Source organism: Theobroma cacao, chromosome 2 (assembly GCF_053813885.1).
Source record: "Theobroma cacao isolate CCN51 chromosome 2, ASM5381388v1, whole genome shotgun sequence".
In the NCBI taxonomy this organism is placed as follows: domain Eukaryota; kingdom Viridiplantae; phylum Streptophyta; class Magnoliopsida; order Malvales; family Malvaceae; genus Theobroma; species Theobroma cacao.
This window is the reverse complement of record NC_142640.1, coordinates 8,812,252-8,829,892: the sequence shown is the minus strand read 5'-3', so window position 1 is coordinate 8,829,892 and position 17,641 is coordinate 8,812,252. Positions and strand designations below refer to the sequence as shown.

The 17,641-nt window shown below is 35.7% G+C and overlaps 4 protein-coding genes across 5 annotated transcripts; 2 read left to right on the top strand and 2 right to left on the bottom strand.

Moving 5' to 3' along the window:
- The first annotated feature begins 459 nt into the window (after positions 1–459).
- HCF136 (photosystem II stability/assembly factor, chloroplast (HCF136)) lies at positions 460–5,666 on the top strand. The gene is made up of 9 exons (XM_007043238.3): positions 460–894; positions 998–1,233; positions 1,630–1,760; positions 2,145–2,277; positions 2,839–2,961; positions 3,620–3,694; positions 3,989–4,104; positions 5,037–5,121; positions 5,304–5,666. Exons 1-8 carry the CDS (start codon positions 540–542, stop codon positions 5,101–5,103), a joined length of 1,236 nt encoding a protein of 411 aa, XP_007043300.1. The 5' UTR covers positions 460–539; the 3' UTR covers positions 5,104–5,121; positions 5,304–5,666.
- A 765-nt stretch (positions 5,667–6,431) lies between these two features.
- On the top strand, positions 6,432–10,752 carry LOC18608505 (Peptidoglycan-binding LysM domain-containing protein). 2 transcript variants are annotated; one of them, XM_007043237.3, is made up of 4 exons: positions 6,432–7,459; positions 7,730–7,860; positions 9,578–9,846; positions 9,925–10,752. In XM_007043237.3, the coding sequence occupies exons 1-4, from the start codon at positions 7,241–7,243 to the stop codon at positions 10,386–10,388; spliced, it is 1,083 nt and encodes a 360-aa protein (XP_007043299.3). In that variant the 5' UTR covers positions 6,432–7,240; the 3' UTR covers positions 10,389–10,752. The 2 variants fall into 2 exon arrangements, with proteins under 2 accessions (XP_007043299.3, XP_007043297.3); XM_007043235.3 differs by having other exon boundaries at positions 6,433–7,459; positions 9,578–10,752.
- A 1,787-nt stretch (positions 10,753–12,539) lies between these two features.
- NCLPP7 (nuclear-encoded CLP protease P7) lies at positions 12,540–13,774 on the bottom strand. Its single transcript, XM_007043234.3, has 2 exons — positions 13,329–13,774; positions 12,540–13,240 (listed from the first exon to the last, which is right to left on the bottom strand). The coding sequence occupies exons 1-2, from the start codon at positions 13,624–13,626 to the stop codon at positions 12,795–12,797; spliced, it is 744 nt and encodes a 247-aa protein (XP_007043296.3). The 5' UTR covers positions 13,627–13,774; the 3' UTR covers positions 12,540–12,794.
- A 563-nt stretch (positions 13,775–14,337) lies between these two features.
- On the bottom strand, positions 14,338–15,920 carry LOC18608503 (large ribosomal subunit protein eL42). Its single transcript, XM_018114880.2, has 4 exons — positions 15,786–15,920; positions 14,935–15,114; positions 14,663–14,737; positions 14,338–14,569 (listed from the first exon to the last, which is right to left on the bottom strand). The coding sequence occupies exons 1-4, from the start codon at positions 15,786–15,788 to the stop codon at positions 14,510–14,512; spliced, it is 318 nt and encodes a 105-aa protein (XP_017970369.2). The 5' UTR covers positions 15,789–15,920; the 3' UTR covers positions 14,338–14,509.
- Between the last annotated feature and the right edge of the window lie 1,721 nt (positions 15,921–17,641).

Here is a 17,641-nt window from a genome sequence, read left to right as displayed (position 1 = left end):
AATTTCGTAAAGTAAATAATAAAAAGCATCAACCAAACTCGTAAATAATGGGGCGATACAGAAACACAAGTTACAAAATCCCAATCGGTGAAGGGTTTTGTCCTATGAAAAAAAGCCATGAAGTGGAGAATGTAGGACCATTTTGTTTAAAGCTTGAGCAACCTCACGATTTGTGTTTTCTTGAACCAAAGAGAAGAAAGAAAACAATTGTTGAGGCACTCTTCTAATCATTGGCCCTTTCTGCGCTACATTTCATGTCATAAGGGGGAAATTTGGACATGCGGGGTATCGATCCCCGTACCTCTCGCATGCTAGGCCAGCGCTCTACCATCTGAGCCGCAGCCTATAAATATGAAAGCATTCTTCTCATTCCGAATTAGCTTGAAGATTAAAATAATTGCACCAGTAAGATTTTGACGCTCGAAACTGCCCGCGTAGCCGTTGATAACCACCACCATTCGGATAAGAAACAACAGAAAAGAAAAGAAGACAAAAGCAGAGCTCCAGCTTTCTGCAACCAAGGAAATAAGTGACGTACAATGGCAATGCCCAATCTTCAAGTGAGCGATTGCTCCAACCTTAAACCTTCCTTAACTTCTCTCTTCAGTCCCCGCTTTCTCCACCGCTCCCAAACGCAACCCCACCCGCGTTTAATCTGCAAAGCTTCTCTCCAGCAACCCCACCACTCTTCTTCTTCTTCGCCAACACTCGTCAACCGAAGGCAACTTATATCCCAAACGGCGTCGCTTTCGCTGTCGGTTGCAACTCTTTCAGCTCTCCAACTACCAGCCAAGTCCGAGGAAGTTTTGTCGGAATGGGAAAGAGTCTACCTTCCCATCGATCCCGGTGTTGTCCTTCTAGACATTGCGTTTGTCCCAGATGACCCAAACCACGGTCTCTCTTCTTTCTTTTACTTATTAATGAGTTTAAATTGCAGCTTCTTTGGCTTGATGGAACTGAATAAGTATTTAATTTCTTTTTATGGGGGTTTTTGCAGGATTCTTGCTGGGGACAAGGCAGACTATTTTGGAGACAAAAGATGGGGGAAATACATGGGTTCCACGTTCAATTCCTTCAGCTGAGGATGAAGATTTCAACTATAGGTTTAACTCTATTAGCTTCAAAGGGAAAGAAGGTTGGATTGTCGGGAAACCCGCAATTTTGTTGTACACTTCAGATGCTGGAGAAAGCTGGGAAAGAATTCCATTAAGTGCTCAACTTCCTGGAGATATGGTTAGCTCTCTACCTTATTATAGGCATTAATGGCGTTCACTTAAACTTGTCTTTCCTCATATTATGCATTTCCAAGTAAAGGCACTTGTGAGGGTGCAATTTTTGGAAATACTTATTTTTACATTAAACCCAGCCTTCAGATAGGGATGTCATGATTTTCAGTTGATTAAACCAAGATACTTCCTGAAATAGTAACCTTATCCACTGTCTTTAATTCCTATTACGACTAACACACAATTGAATGTGCATCAACACTGAAAGCTTACCACACTTTGTTTCATTGTGCGTTGTTATTGTCAATTTATTTGCAAATACTTGAACTTTTGTTTGTGTGAATATGGCTAGTCTAAAATCGGTGATTTAAGTGATTTTGTTAAATCATCTGGATTTGGGCAGGTATATATAAAGGCAACTGATGAAAAGAGTGCAGAGATGGTAACTGACCAAGGTGCAATATATGTTACATCAAACAGGGGCTTTAACTGGAGAGCTGCTGTTCAGGAGACTGTCTCAGCTACTCTGAATAGGTGTGTTTCTGTTTAAAATAAAGTTGAAATGCAATTTTGTTCCATAGAAGCTTTATCACAAAGGACTTTATCTGTATAAACCTGTTGAAAGTTGAAACTAGAATTTGAAAGGAAAATTTTTAAAAAGAAAAAGATATAAAAGATCATTGCCTTCATATTCATCTTTATTTTTGATGTGCTCACTCAAGTTTACTAGTAATATCATTTGCCTTTTATTAAAAATTAAAAGGAGCACTGCACCATGTAACGCAAGTTAGCATGCCTTGAGCAAATTGGATTGCCAGGAAATTAAGTAGGCAATAAGCTCGTTCCCTTGAGGAACTTCCATAAGATCATTAATTGTGCTTGGCGGAAAATGCTTACATTGCTTCATTACTTCTGCAGAACAGTTTCTAGTGGTATTAGTGGGGCAAGTTATTATACTGGAACTTTTAACACTGTCAATCGCTCTCCAGATGGACGATATGTGGCTGTCTCAAGCCGTGGTAACTTTTATCTTACATGGGAGCCTGGACAGGTATAATCCATTGTACATGGTTTAGCTTTGCTCAAATCTTTGGTGGGATTGTTTTCTAGTATTTAGGGCTTGCTTCTCTTTTGAGAGTTTCTCTTAGTCATACTGGATGTAAGTAAAGTAACTAAAATATTATTGCTATGCAGAAAAAAATAACAGGAGAATACTTGCTCATAACCAATGTTATTGAAGTTGAAATATTATTGCTAGCAGTCATGCTTCTATATATTATCAGTCCCATCATGGATCCCATTGCATTATCTTTTTATTTTCCTGCATATATGAGTACAATTGACTCTTCATTGGTGAGATATGAGACCTCATGCTCTTCTGTTGTTTCATTCTCAATGATTTAGCATGCTCATGGTAGTGGATGATGCGAACTATGTGTATTGGGAGCAGAAGAGTTTGGTCTCTTTTTATTTTTATTATTTTTCAGTTTTCACTTTTCATATTCCTTCTTATATGGAAAATACTAAAGTGTCTTGTTGCCAATTCTTATGTTGAGTTTCAATTAAGCATATGCAGCATATTCAATGAGCATCATTGCTTTATAATTTACAGCCATTCTGGCAACCACATAATAGAGCGGTTGCCAGAAGAATACAGAACATGGGATGGAGAGCTGATGGTGGTCTTTGGCTTCTTGTCCGTGGAGGAGGACTCTTTCTTAGCAAAGGCACTGGGGTAAGCAAAAGTGATGACATCCCCTATTTTATTCATGTCAATGTTTAAAATTTTCTCCAAGAAATTCTTATAAGATGTACCACAGATGTAATTTCACAAAAACATCCGGATTTGGTGCAGGAAAAATAGTTGTCATTTGAAAAAGTTGTCAACTTCCTATAGGCTGAAAACTTGGGAATAGTTGACTAGTAAAAGAAGAATAATAATCAAGATTTCCATTCTTAATAGCAAGTTCTCATAGGGAAAGAAGGGTTAAAATATGACTTGTACTGTTTTCCTAGGCTTAGAAAGAATGCATAAGTGGGAAAATTGAAAAGCATAGGTAACTATTGAAAGTTTTTTGAATTAATCTTGATGAAGCATTTTTACTGAAAAAGCTGACATGAATGTTTTCCTAAAGATGTATTGGTCACTGCTGAATGTTGATAGCCTGCTATCAACGTCCTGTGAACTTGATGACATAGAGAACACAGCAAATGACTCTATCATGAATGCAATCAGTTGCTACCTATTGCACCATCTTTAGTAATAAACTTTTAATATTTAATATTGTGTTATTCTTAATACACGTCCTCATTAGCTTGTTTGAGTTTTGGTGTTTAAATTGCCACTGATGTACTGCTCGTTGTCCTTTTTGTTTAATTTCTAATTTTTTCAGATAACAGAAGATTTTGAAGAAATTCCTGTACAAAGTCGTGGTTTTGGCATTCTTGACGTTGGTTATCGATCGATGGTAACTAAAATGTGCTTAAATATTTGGCCCAAATAGTTTATCCAATTCTACAGTGTGGCTTCAAGAAGATCTGGATGAGTGGTTGCAGCACCCATTTCGTGTGTCACTCAACAAAATCTTTTGTGTGTAAACATGCCCATGCATATTAGATTTTGTGTTAATCACATATAGTTTGCATAATTATGCATGTATATGCACTTATATATTGGCCTGTACATGTATAAGAAATTACTTGTTTTTTCTTTTCCTTTGAATTTCTGAACTGCATACTAAATGAATGATTTGATTGTGCAGGAAGAGGCTTGGGCAGCTGGGGGTAGTGGGGTTTTGCTGAGAACTACCAATGGTGGGAAGAGTTGGACCCGTGATAAGGCAGCTGATAATATTGCTGCAAATCTATACTCAGTGAAGTGAGTCTAACCTTTTAAAAGCTTGGTTACTTTCATTATTTAATTTTGCACTGAATGTGCATCATTTCAGAGGTAACTTTCTATTGCCCTTATCATTAATCAGTAGGAAAGAAGGGAAAAAGGTGAGGAAAGAAAGAAAATGAAGAAGAGGAAGAAAAGTTGTTTTTTTTCCTCGTGTTTAGTATGAAAGATGGAAAATAGATGGAAAGAAAGAGACTAGGAATAAAATTGTAAACAAATGTTTTTCTCCCAATTTGGAATGAAGAGAAATGTGCAAAATCTATCTATTTTCTTTCCTCCTTCTATTTCCCTCCTACCAAACGAAGAAACCGAAGGAAAGAAACACTATTTTCCTTTCACACCTGTTCATTCCTTCCTCTTTCCCTTCTATCCAACATAGTGTAAGATCTACTATGCTCCTTCTGTTAGCTAATATTGGAATTCTTTAAATTCATGTTCCCTAGATAAACTTCATTCGGTGAGGCATGATGAAGCCAAACATGACTTCCAGAAAACCTTCCCCATATAAACAATGACAAAAATAGTGGGATTTCATCAAGTAGACTTGCATTTCTCTGTTTTGCCTTTCTCCTCTGTTTTCTCTTATATTTAGTGGTTATTCCAATTTTTATTATTAAATGGAAACAAACCTACTTTTTTAACTTCACGGAAGGTCAACCTAGTTATGGCTTGCTTAGTGGAGGCCTACCTAGTCCTAACCCAATAAGCACAGAGATTAAGTTAACACTGTGTTTAATCAATGCCTACCTCCACAGTAGTTCAAACTTTTCAAACTCAATCACTATAGCAATTAATAAAAAATAAAAAATGAAAAGGGAAGCAATATGAACTGTCCAACACTTTAATTGTCCCTTAAATCTTTAAGCTAGATTAACTGGAGAAGGTAATTGATCTGTAAATCTTCTATGCAGGTTTATTGATGACAAGAAGGGATTTGTACTGGGTAATGATGGTGTCTTGCTCCGGTATCTTGGATAAAGCTGTAATGTATACATGGTAATCAATTGAAATTTATTTACCTTTGAACATTTCTTTCCATATCTGTGTATAACAAATGGTAAAGATTCATATGGAAATGTTTCCCTTGGGGAATGAACTTACATGTTTATGATAAAAACTTTTTTGCTATGTAAAACGTGGGAATTGGCATCAAACTGATGGCATTTGTATTTGGGCAGGTATTCAATGATGCTTGCAATTTTGTATAGCTGATATGCACTGCTCTCTTGGTGGTGATATTAAGAGGGACAAATTCGGTCAATGTGATTCTTTTCTTTTCTTTTCTTTATTGGTTTGGTGAATGTGATTATATATTTACTATTTTACATTAGATTTCAGCAAATGTTTGCAAAAGGAAAAAAAAATGTTATACCCATCACGTGAGAATCCATTCAAGAAACCATGCCATGTTTTTAGCTAGTGGGGGGTGGCAATTTGAGCTTCCTCATGGCCTTTTGCCTACTTGAGATAAATTACCTAATTTTTAGATATATTTCTTTTTTTAATTCAAGGAAGGAGATTATTTAGATTTTACTTTTTAAGTAAGAGATTATGTTCCGATCAATAGTTCAAATATTTATCTAATTTTTAAATATGAAGATATGATTTGCTGAAAAATAGAGCTAACATTATTATGTATATTATAAGGGGTAAATTTTCCATGACTAGGACTCTTTTAACGGTCCCTTCTATTCTTCCACAGCCGTCGGTGAGTGGATTGACTGACTACTTAATATTAAAAGCCAATTTCCTTCTGTAATGAGTACGTTTAGCTTAGAAAATCATGTGTCTCACGCAGTTACGGTTTAACAACAACCTTTTTGGCTTTTTGTCAGTTTGTTTGTCGTTTTCTGAGTCTCAATATCTAAGAATAAGAATTCATTAGTTTTTTGCCTTGGAAAAGACTGCTTCCCACTTGCTAAAATGCCAAATTAAAAGCATGGCTTTATCATGTAAACAGATATAAGCTGTTAAATATAGGTTTGGTCATTATCTTGTTCAACAATGTGACACTGATTTTTACCTCTAAAATGTTCAATAAATTGATTTGTCAAGCTAGGGGTTCTTCACTACACTCCTGCCCAAAAAAATTTAATAAAGCCAGTCCACGTATTAATGAGAACACGGACAAAGCAAACACAGAGGACTATCCTGTAGTAAAAAATATACTCTCTATAAAGTAAAAGTAAATCTGAGACACGTACGTACTTGTTTGTTATTGTGAAAATGTGACAGTGTAAAACAAATACTAGTTCGATTTTCAGTTTGTCTTGAGCATAGCAAAAAAATAAGAGGAGACAACAGGAGCAGCCCAATGATGGAACCAGACCCGAGTACCGACCGACAAAAGCGGGAAGGAGAAGGAGGGACTAGGTTTCGGTGGGAACATTCCTACAGTAACACGTATTCCGCCAGTTGTTACTCAAATAACAAAATCAAGGCAACGTACGGTACAACTTTCCCCTCTTCTCTTTTTAATGGGTCAGTCAAAAGTCTCAGACCATCGAAGCTCTCCTTTTATTTGTATTTGCTCCCCCACTTCATTTGTTTATTATTTCAACTTTTTTTTCTTTTTTTTGTTGAAATAATTTAGTTGGTAGTTGATAGCAAATTGAAATAATTTACTGCCCCATCCGGTATCCTAAAATTGAAGGCTATCTGTCTCTCTTTCTCTCTCTCTCTCTCTCTCTCTCCTGCAAACAGAGAAGAGGATATTTCATCCATTGTCCCGGAAATACTGGAGGGAACGCCCGATCCGTTTAACTGCAAACTTATTTCCCTTTCACGATTTCCCCGCCACCTCCTTTCTCTTTAGATCTGGGTTTCTTCCCTCTTTTTCCCTTTGTTTTTTTTAATAAAACCTATTCTTTTTACTTTTAACTGTAATTTTTTATTCTATTCTTTTCGACTCGATTTGCATTCGTTTCGATCGGAGAAAGGTCAATTAGTTTCTCTATATTTAATGCTCCAGGTTCTTTAAATTTCGATCAACCCCAAAACAAAAAAAAAAAAAAAAAGAAAAGAAAAAGAAGAATTGAAGGTCAAATAGAGGTGGGTGATGAAATTAGGGTAAAGAATTAGGAATTCCTTTTTCTTTTTTAAGGAAGCGGGGGATATGCAGATGGAAAGGGAGAGGCGGAATAGCATTGCAAATGGTGACTACAGTTACAATACGAATGCCAATTATAGTAATTTTTGCAATGATTATAGTGTTTTAGAGAAAGAAAAGAATCATAGTTTGCCGGCTTCATCTTTACACGGTGCCGGTTTCATTGAACATCCCGTTTCCCGGTTCGATACTCTCGCCGGCGTCGCCATCAAGTACGGCGTTGAGGTAACTATATTCATCCTTCTATTTCTTTAATAATTTAGGATTCTCAATCATCTTCTCCTTCTGTAAATCAAACCATGAATTTTATGTGTTTTTTTGTGTCTCCTTATAATGGGCATGTTTGTATATTTTGGAAATTAGTTGGGGAAACTGGCCAATGCCAACCAAGAGTTAAATCTAATACCTATCGGAGGGTTTTTTATTATTACTTTGTTTTTTTTTATGGTGCGTGGAGGTATTGACAAACTGTCTTTATGGGTGTGAAATAATCAGGTAGCTGACATAAAAAAGATGAATGGTCTGGTTACAGATCTTCAAATGTTTGCTCTTAAGTCACTCCAGATCCCTCTGCCGGGGCGGCATTCGCCATCGCCTTGCTTGTCAAATGGTTCCGAAACACCAGGGTATTATATCTTTTTTTAATACTAATGCTAATTGTTTTTTTTTTTTTTTCCAACCCTTGAACTTTACTTGAACTCTGCTATCTTTTGCATTTAGATGGTTGCTAAAATAAGGTATTTGTTTTCATATTTGCACCTGTGTATGTTAAGTTTCGTAACTTAGAGTGAAATTTGGAAGAGTTTTGTCAAAAAAATCAAACCTCTGAGGAAAGATAGGTTTGTTGTCACACTCAGTAAGTTATGCTATATAATAATGTCTTCTTATGATTATGACTTGAATTTTTATTTTTGGGTTTGCCCTTTTCAAACCATTGATGCTGTTTATATATATACATAGTAAGAACCTTTAGTTAAAACATCTTGATGCCAAAAATAATTTAGTGCATTTGCTTATCACATCATTTCTTCTTTTTTTCTTCGGGTCGTTAAGAAATTCTCTTCCTGTGCCATATTCTTAATGCATTTATGAACAAACTTTTATTCCCTGTTGTGTCAGAGAACTTCAATCAAACACATTATTGCTAAACTACTTGAATAAATAATATCTAAGGATTTGTTAAATCCTCTCATTCCAACTAACATTGTCTTTTAAAAGTTTTTTAGTATTTGAAGGTATTGACCTTCACATCAGGAATGATAACGAATGCTTACTTGTCCAACAAACATTTTTCTTGCTCCAACACTAATTTTCCTGTAAAAAATACTATCTTAATTGTTAATCACCCATCATAATAAGTGCTTATCAGAATATTGGATGATGGTGCTCAGTCAAATTTGAAATCTGGGAGTTCAGCGATGACTCTGTTTAGGCTGTGAATGCTTTTTTGCTATGTTGTCTCCTTACCTTAGCGATATTTTTAATTTTCCTGTATGATGTCTATACTTTTAAGAAAGGAGATATTCAGAAGCCTAAAACTTGTTAATTTTTGCAATGAAACATTTACGTGACATGTTGAGAGTTGAGGCCAAATCAATTTTAAGTCACGATAGGTTGGATGTTGAGTGGTTCCATTTCTAGCATACCCTGCCGAATGAAAGGTTGCATTATTAGGAGTGGTAAGGCGGAAATGGCATTAAAAAGCATTGTTTTTTTCCTGCAGTTTCAGCAGTAGTTTCAGAGCCTTTGCATGATGCTGTAATAATCACAGCCTATGTAGTGATGAGTTGCAAAGTGGTTGGAGTTTGTGAAAGCAGTTAGCCTACAGTTGATTTCTGGCCCGTTATGGTAGTTTGCCCATGACTCTCACTAGTGTCAACGCTTCTGGGTGATGCTGTAATAATCACAATATAGTTACTGATGTGTCGCAAAGTGGTTGCAGATTTTGGCAGCATTTAAATTACAGTTAGATTTCTGGCCTGTAGTGGTAGCTGGTCTCCATGGTGTATAATTAATGTGTTTTGCTGTTTCTTGTAGGAGAGTCTTTTCATGTATAGCCACCACTTCATTGAACTGCAGTTCTGCATTTCATCTGAAAATGCATGCTGATAGTAATGATTCTTTAGATTTGGCACTCTAGGGCATATTAAGAAATGTTTTCTAAGAAGTCAGTTCTTAAGATATTGATAATCAATTTTTCAGTAAGTTGTGGAAGTATGTATGAAGTTCTTTCTAATTTCTGTCACCTTCAAAATCCTGCAAGATGCACCTCTGATCTCTGTGGTTTCTATTTTGATTGGTTCTCTCAATTGAGTCGCAATATTGTCTTACAACTCTTTGCAGACAATGCAGTGCCAACCAAACCCCAGCCCAACATTTTCCTCCTGATTTGCTTGACTCATTCCAGTCAATGAGACTGAAGACTCCTCCTCGAAGGGTCTCCCCAGCAATGAGCTCATTACAAGGTTACTATGGCCTTAAACCAGCAGAAAAAAAGACGAAATCTGAAGGTTTTGAGATGGCAGTATATAGGAAAGGAGAAGCTCATTATCTGGAGGATGGTCCATTCCTTAAACCCTCCCCTGTTTCCAACCCACCTTTGAATTATCATCGTAAGTGTAGAAGCTTAGCTAATGGATTTTTTGATGAGAATGGTGAAGTTATAGCTGATATCATGTCTGCTGGAGAAGGTAAAGAAGGTGAAGCTGATAAATCAAATGAGAAACTGATCAGAAGACGGCAGAAATCTGAGGCCGACTTTACTGCCCGTACCCCAGAAAAGCTGTTGAAGGAGGATAACACCAGCAGTGGAGGATTTTCAACAATAACAGCGAAAGGCTTGGCACTGAGATCTAAAGCAGCAAGCCGCACTGTTTCGGGAGCTGATGCTGAGGTTGCTGGGATCAATCCGATGCCAATAGGAATTGGAGATGGTTTTGTGGTCGATGGATTTTCTGTAGTGAGGAAGTCATCAAGCACATCGAGTTTGCAAGATCAGGACAGTAATAGTTTGTCATCCCTCTGGCCAACAGCGTCCAAATGGAGTTTGAAGCCTGATTTACAAGCACTTTCAACTGTAGCCATTACAAGACCTATTTTTGATGGATTGCCAAAGCCAATGTCGGGTCGTAAAAACAAAGCCGCGCTTGATTAACTCCCCTCGCCTGCATCATATTCCCATTTACATCATCAATTTTTGACTTCAATTTGTGAGGCCTGCAATTGCTAGCTCTTGAGGAGTATATATAGATAGAAAGAGAAAATAAGAAAAAAGAGTTCAATAATACAATAGTTTTCCCTAGTTTATTTGAAATTGTCGATATAATATATATATATATATATATATATATATATATATAATATGTATTATGTAATTTGTGTAATTTATTGTTTGGCTTCACTTTTAACCAATTTTTAAATGTAAGGTATGGTGGGTGAGTGCCGATCCTGTTTGTTTGAATGTTTCAGACGAAGTTGTATTCCTACTGTCTAATCATGTGCAAGAATCATTGACCTAATGCCTGAATATTAATCTTGAAACTTTAAATAATTCTGCATTGGATTCCACCACTCTAGACAAATAGTTATACCTGTCATATTATTCGACCTTCTCCAATCACTTCCGGGAAGTATAAATTAATCATGTGAAAATATTGAAATTCAAACCACGCAATTGTTTCTTTTTTGTGGCGTGGCATGAAGCAGTTAATGAACGGAAACTAGCATAATATTATGGAAAACGTGAATGCTTGTTTAGATTAAGATCGTAAATTATGGTAACAATGCCTGCCTTAAATTTAATCCATTTATTTTGTGAAAGCCAACATTTAATTCTTTATATTACATGTATGTGAACATTTGACTTAAATCTCTTATCCAAAATGCAAAAATTCCATAACCTACCTACTAGTGAATATGAAAAGTACTTCCTATTTTTTTTTATATATATTTACTTATTTATTTTAAGAAAAAAAAAAAGGTTACGATTAATCATTTGTACAAATGCATTTGACTTAGGTAATGCACGATTTGAGAAGGTTTGAATCCCCTTTCTCAAATCAAAATAAATAAACAATCATTCCTACCAATTTTAAAGAATGTTACAACTATTTTCGGTTTCACGGGACAGAGTCAAACCATTAGCAACATCACCATTCAAACAACCATGGACTACCAGTAAGTACTTCACTCAACAGAAATCAGCATCAATGTCACATATGCACCTGAATTCGGCAGATCTCTACTTTATTACCCAACAAGCTGCAACACCAATTCCACCACACCACCCACCATATTCTCCACAACCTGATGCCACCACTTCTCATTTCAACCATTAACTCAAATCTTTAGATTACTTTCAAACGAACACCAGCAATCATAATTCTCTCAGGGATTATTGAGAGCTTTGAAATTCAATGATGTCCAAAATTAGTGGGCAATTTCAAGATATCAGTCATAATCGTGTAAAACTTGGGTCTGGTGATTATTCAAGACAATGGTAAGAATTTTTCATGTTGATCTTTATCCACAGATAAGAGGATAGAAAAAGAAGACTAAACATCAGCAAGAACTGAGACGTTTTTGAGAAAATCAGTCATGTCAACCATCCTCCTTAAAGAAATTGTAGCCCTAAAAAGGTAGACTAATATCATTCAGCAGGCATCCCCCGGTATGAGATTATGGCTTGGTTGAGTCTAATCTCAAAATAAAACCCTTAACTTAATCCCTAATAGCCACGAATCAAGATCTTTCACTTTGACATAAAACCCTAAGAAGCTAAGACACTCATCGTATTCATGCTAATCTTAATCCTACTACATATTATGCCCAGAAGTCCTTGAAAAATCTTGTCCAAAGTAGCCAACATGTGAAAATTGAAACCCAAAGATCAAGAATCAGTAGGAAGTTTTATTATGCATGGAAACAAAAATGCAGGTTAACAAGTCAAAGTCCTTGCTCATTCTTGGTTTAATGCATCTGTATGACCAAAGACCATCCTCCTCTACCTAAAACATACCAACAACATGGACAAGCAGAATCTTGTTTGCACTTTATGCTTCAATGCCAAGCACCATTAAGTTGCTCATTTAGGGAATTTTTTTTCAAAACCAAGAAGAGCAAGGGAGAAAATAGGAGGATGATGCTTCAATTAGTGGGGGGGAGATAGAAACCAGAAACCAAATCTTCTAATTATATCAAAGTTCTTTCCTATTCTTCACCAATTCAGATTAGTTATTATCTACATTATGAGGCATAAAAACCAAGATCAAAGATTTTCATAGAAAAAGCATTAAAGCCACCCATCTAAATATATAAACACCCATTCATGTATTATTTTTCTACTTAAGTGCGCTTTCTTAAATAAAACTCTTTGCCAGCAAAACTTTGTGTCTGATCTCATACAAGTACTGATGGAAACATTAGCCGGCAAGCTCACTAAATTGCAGATATCAATTCCAGGAGCATAAGATCAACAGCCGAAAAACAGCTACAAAAATAGTTAATCATGAAATTGGAGAACGGAAACAATAAATCATCAAACAGCTTACCACCTCTGATCCTAATTGGAACCTTTATCTTTGCTCTCTTTGCTTTCTTTGTTATCTTTGGTTTCATTTGCTACAGCATCAGTGATCAGAGCCATTGGTCTTTCATCAATAACTTCATCAATTATCCCAAATTCTTTGGCCTCTTCGGGAGTCATAAAATAATCCCTATCCATATTCTTCTGAATTACATCAACCGATTGTCCTGTGTGCTTCGAATACAAAGCATTCAACGAATCCCAAACGCGAACAATCTGCTTAGTGTGAATGGTCATATCTTTAGCCTGGCCGCTGTATCCACCAGAAGGCTGATGAATCATGATGGTGGCATTGGGGAGGGACCGCCTTTCGCCCTTGGCGCCTGCAGCTAAAAGGAGAGAAGCCATGGATGCAGCTTGGCCCAAACAGATTGTGTTAATTGGAGATTTAATGTACTGCATCGTATCATAAATTGCAAGGCCTGTACAAAAAAAAAATAATGATAAGATTATTGAAAATTATGATAGAATTGGGAATTTTTGAGGTTGAAAAGGGGGAAAGGGAAGGACCTGCGGTGACATGGCCGCCGGGGGAGTTGAGGTACATGTGGATGGGCTTGGAGGGGTTTTCGGATTCGAGGAAGAGGAGCTGGGCTACGACGACGTGGGCAGTGTCGTCGTTGATGGTTCCGTTTATGCAGACGATCCTTTCCTTGAGGAGACGAGAGAATATGTCGTAAGCTCTTTCGCCGCGGGAAGAGTGCTCGATCACCATCGGTATGAGGCTGTAGTTTCGGTGGTTGGAACGTGACAGGGCGGTGGTAGTGGTGGAGATGAGCCTTTTGGTGCTGGAAATTAGGGCCCTCATGGTTGCCTCTGCGACAATCAGGCTTAGCTTAGGGTTTCGGAGAAATGGGGACAGGATGGGTTTTAGACTTCAAGGAGTTACTAACAAGTTCTGAGAGTGAGAATGAGAGAGCTCGCTTCTTTCCGGTGCCGTTAGTTTTATGCTTATAAACTTAAGCTCTGCCATGTCATTTTATTCAATGGTTACCATTGGGTGTTACTACAAATTAGCACAAATAATCAAATGAAGTATTCTATGGTCTTTACCATAACAATGAAGCACCAAATGCGCGTTTAATTGTTTCACATTTTTGCTTTGATAAGATAATATCTTTCTTTCTTTCTGGAGATATCTCCCAAGAATTGAATCGATAACTAGGATCCATGGAGATTAGAGAAGAGGAGAATAGTGCATCTCTCCATCATATGCTGCTTTAAAATACCAAAAATTATTTGAAGGTGTTAAGTTAGTGGTATCGATCATCTGCAGTCTTATGAATTGAGCAAGCCAGCCAATGTTATAACAGTTGAATCAATTTTCATTACCTATTCTTTGATCTCATCTTTCAACTTCCATTATCTTTAGGCCAAAATAGAGCAAGGGTTATGCTTGCCTTGTGCTATTCCTTCTTTCCCAAATACAGCAAATTCAAAATAGAAGTGAAAACAATCAAATTGAAAAATAGTGGAAGATTTAAATTAAAAAATAATGGTGAAACTTTGAAACAATTGCTAACAGTAAGAGCAACTGATGTCATTAAGTACTTGAAAAGAACACCAAAATATCCTCTAAAAACAACATCATAAAACTAAAAGCAAACTCAACAAAATTCCAAACTGTCTTTTATGTTTTTCAACTACTGCATTACAGTAAAGCAACATAACAGATGGCATGAATAACACATTTAGAAAAGAGATGTTCCCTTCCCCTTCTTGTCTCCGCCAATCTCAAAGTGCTTGCACCTCTGCAAAACCCAAAACACACAAACAAACATTAGCTCATGAAACAAGGTTGAAGAAAAGCAAAATGAAACACCAGGGGTTTTCAGTGCATTAACCTTGATTGGATGCTGGGAGACATGCTTGCAACCCTGGCATTGCAGCCTTAGCACAATCTTCTTGGTGGTCTTTGCCTGTAGGGATTATACAAAGTCACATATTTATACATGTATAAGGCTCAGAGTTGCAAGAAATATCAATAATCAAAATGACAATTGAATAACTAAACATCTCTAGGGACCTAGTACCAGAATGTAAGGCATAAAATTCTTCATCTTTTCACTTCCTAAATATAATCTATGGGATAAAAGATTGGTGACATAAAATTTACCTTCTTGTGGAACACTGGTTTGGTCTGCCCACCATAACCTGACTGTTTGCGATCATAACGGCGTTTCCCTTGGGCAGCCAAACTATCCTTACCCTTCTTATACTGTGTAACCTTGTGCAAAGTGTGCTTTCTGCAATCCTTGCTCTTGCAGTAAGTCTTCTTGGTCTTGGGTACGTTCACCTGCAAAAAGTCATAATTAGTCTCAAAACAATATCAAAAGTAATAAACTTGAAGACCTAGGTTACACTTCATTGTCAACAAGAAACAAACAGTACTGCCAAGAACAACAATTTACCCTACTTTGCAATCTCATCAACTTATTTTATATTAGAATTTTCAAGAGACAAACCCAAGGCTAAAGTGATTAACGCATGGCCAATTTTCAGATTTAAAACACTTTGTTTTTTTTTTTTTAGCCAAAGATTTCAAACATCCTATAGTTATCATTAATTCATCAAAATAGTGTAAAATCTACATCTTTATAGGCGATTTCTTGGATACCAATCCTATAAAACACATGATAACTAAGCTTAAGTAACCAAACATTAAAAACTGCGAAATATTACACTAAAGGCATATGGAAGAAAATAATTACACAATAAATTTTCTGGGAGGGGAAGATAAAGAAATGCCCAAGCTCTACATGCCAGTTCTCTCCACCCAAATGGTTTCATAAAATCATGATAATAAACTAAATTTATATCGTTTCGATTATTTCTCATTTTAATCATTATGTAAACATTTTCTACGGGGAAAAAGGACCAAATCTAATCTAGATGCTCAACAAACAAATGAAACTAAACCAAGAAGAGGAACAGTAAGAGTGAGAGAGAGGGAGACGGAGAGCGTACCATGGCCGCAGACGAAGAGAGAGAACCTGAGCTCTGTTTCGGCCGGAAGGTGAACTGGGAGGCGTCCAAGCTATAAATATATCCATTCTAAAATTTAGGGTTTGAAAGGGTTAGGGGTATTTTCGTCTTTGAAAGGGAAAATAACGGAAAAAGGAAATAAGAGAAAAAAATTAGTAAAAGGGCAACATAAAAAGATTAAAAGGAAACAAGAAAGCAGTGAAACAAATCTTTGCTTGGATATCTTTGGCCCATTAAATATTTTTGGGCTAAATGTAGTACTAATAAATTAATGTTTAGTTTTGCAATGCTAACAATGGCTAATGATGGTAGATGTTTCCAAACCCAAAGACCTGTCTAGTATATGGGAGGCCTTTAAACGGGCCTGGACAAAATCAAGACCCATTTAAATTCGGGTCGGGTTTTGAAAAGAAATTTAGAGCCCAATTCTGGCCCGGCCCGATTATTAAAATTGATGATATAAGCGTTTACCTTGAAATAGGGAGTTAAAAAGATTAAAAGGTAATGAAACTTGGAGTGGACCCAATGTAAAGATAAGAAATTGACATGCTCCTCAAATCACATCACTCTTCACGTGATTGCTTTTGGCTTTTAATTATGTAAGTATTTATTTTTTCTGATTTGGCTTCCTTTCATATTTACTTTACTATCTGAACCAGCCGCTTCTCCGGATCAAAGCCATTTTGGCGTTTCTCTTCGCCGTGATCTTGTCCCTTTCTCCATTTCTTTATCAGATCCCGCTTTTGTTTCGTCCTCCAAGGTTTGTAGCAATAAACCATGGTTTGATATTGGTTTAATTTTCCATTCACCTTGAAATCTTGTGTTTATGTTTTGTTCAAAGATGAATGGTAATAAAGTTAATCTTATTCTTAATCTATCTAATTAATAGTATTATAATATAACTCTAAGTAATTGATAATATGATATTATAACTCCAATTAAATAATTTGTACAATCATTTTAATAATGTAAAAGAATCTTGACACTGCTTGCCTAAAATCAAATTGGATGAATTGGGATGTAACCATAATTATTGCCTTTGATGACAAGTTATCCATAATAATGAGTTTGTTTACAAGTATTAAATTAAAAATTAGAAGAAAATACTTTTATTTTTAAAATTTTGATCAAAATTATAAAAAAATCTATTAATTTTTGAAATGGATATTTCGTCCTAAGAATATAAATATCATTAACAGAAGTTATGAAAATGTTAAAATGTCATTTTTTTATTAATTTTAAAAAATATTATTATATTTAAAATAAAAAATAAAAAATAACAGGGAAGCATCAATTGATGCTCTCTAGCTCACCAAGAAAAAGGAGCACCGATTAATACTCCCAGGAGAAGGGAGCACGAAGCTCGATTGCCTTTTTTTTTAATTAATAAAAAAAATAAAATTATATAATAGTAATTATAAAAATTAATTAAGAGTAATTTTTTTAATTTTTGTTATATCAGTAAATTGATGAAAATATTAATGATTGACTAACAGATGGACTTACTTGTCCAGCGAAAAATATTTTTTTGAGAGCAGAGTATTTATTATGAAAACTAATGAATTTTCGTATAATTACGATTATAACTTAGTGGGATAAATATATCTTATCCTAAAAATTATACTTAAGTGGTTTAAACTATGGGCTTTGTACTTCCTTAGTGTTACCATTAATTAATAGTAGGATCGATTACTTAAATCTTACTTAATTTCTCATAATTTGTTTGTACCAAAGTTTGAGTTGTTTTTATCGCATAACAAATTCACTCAAATTTTGAGAAAGAAAAAAAGTCGAAAATATTATGCTAAAAACATATAGGAGAGAACTCCTTTTAAGCT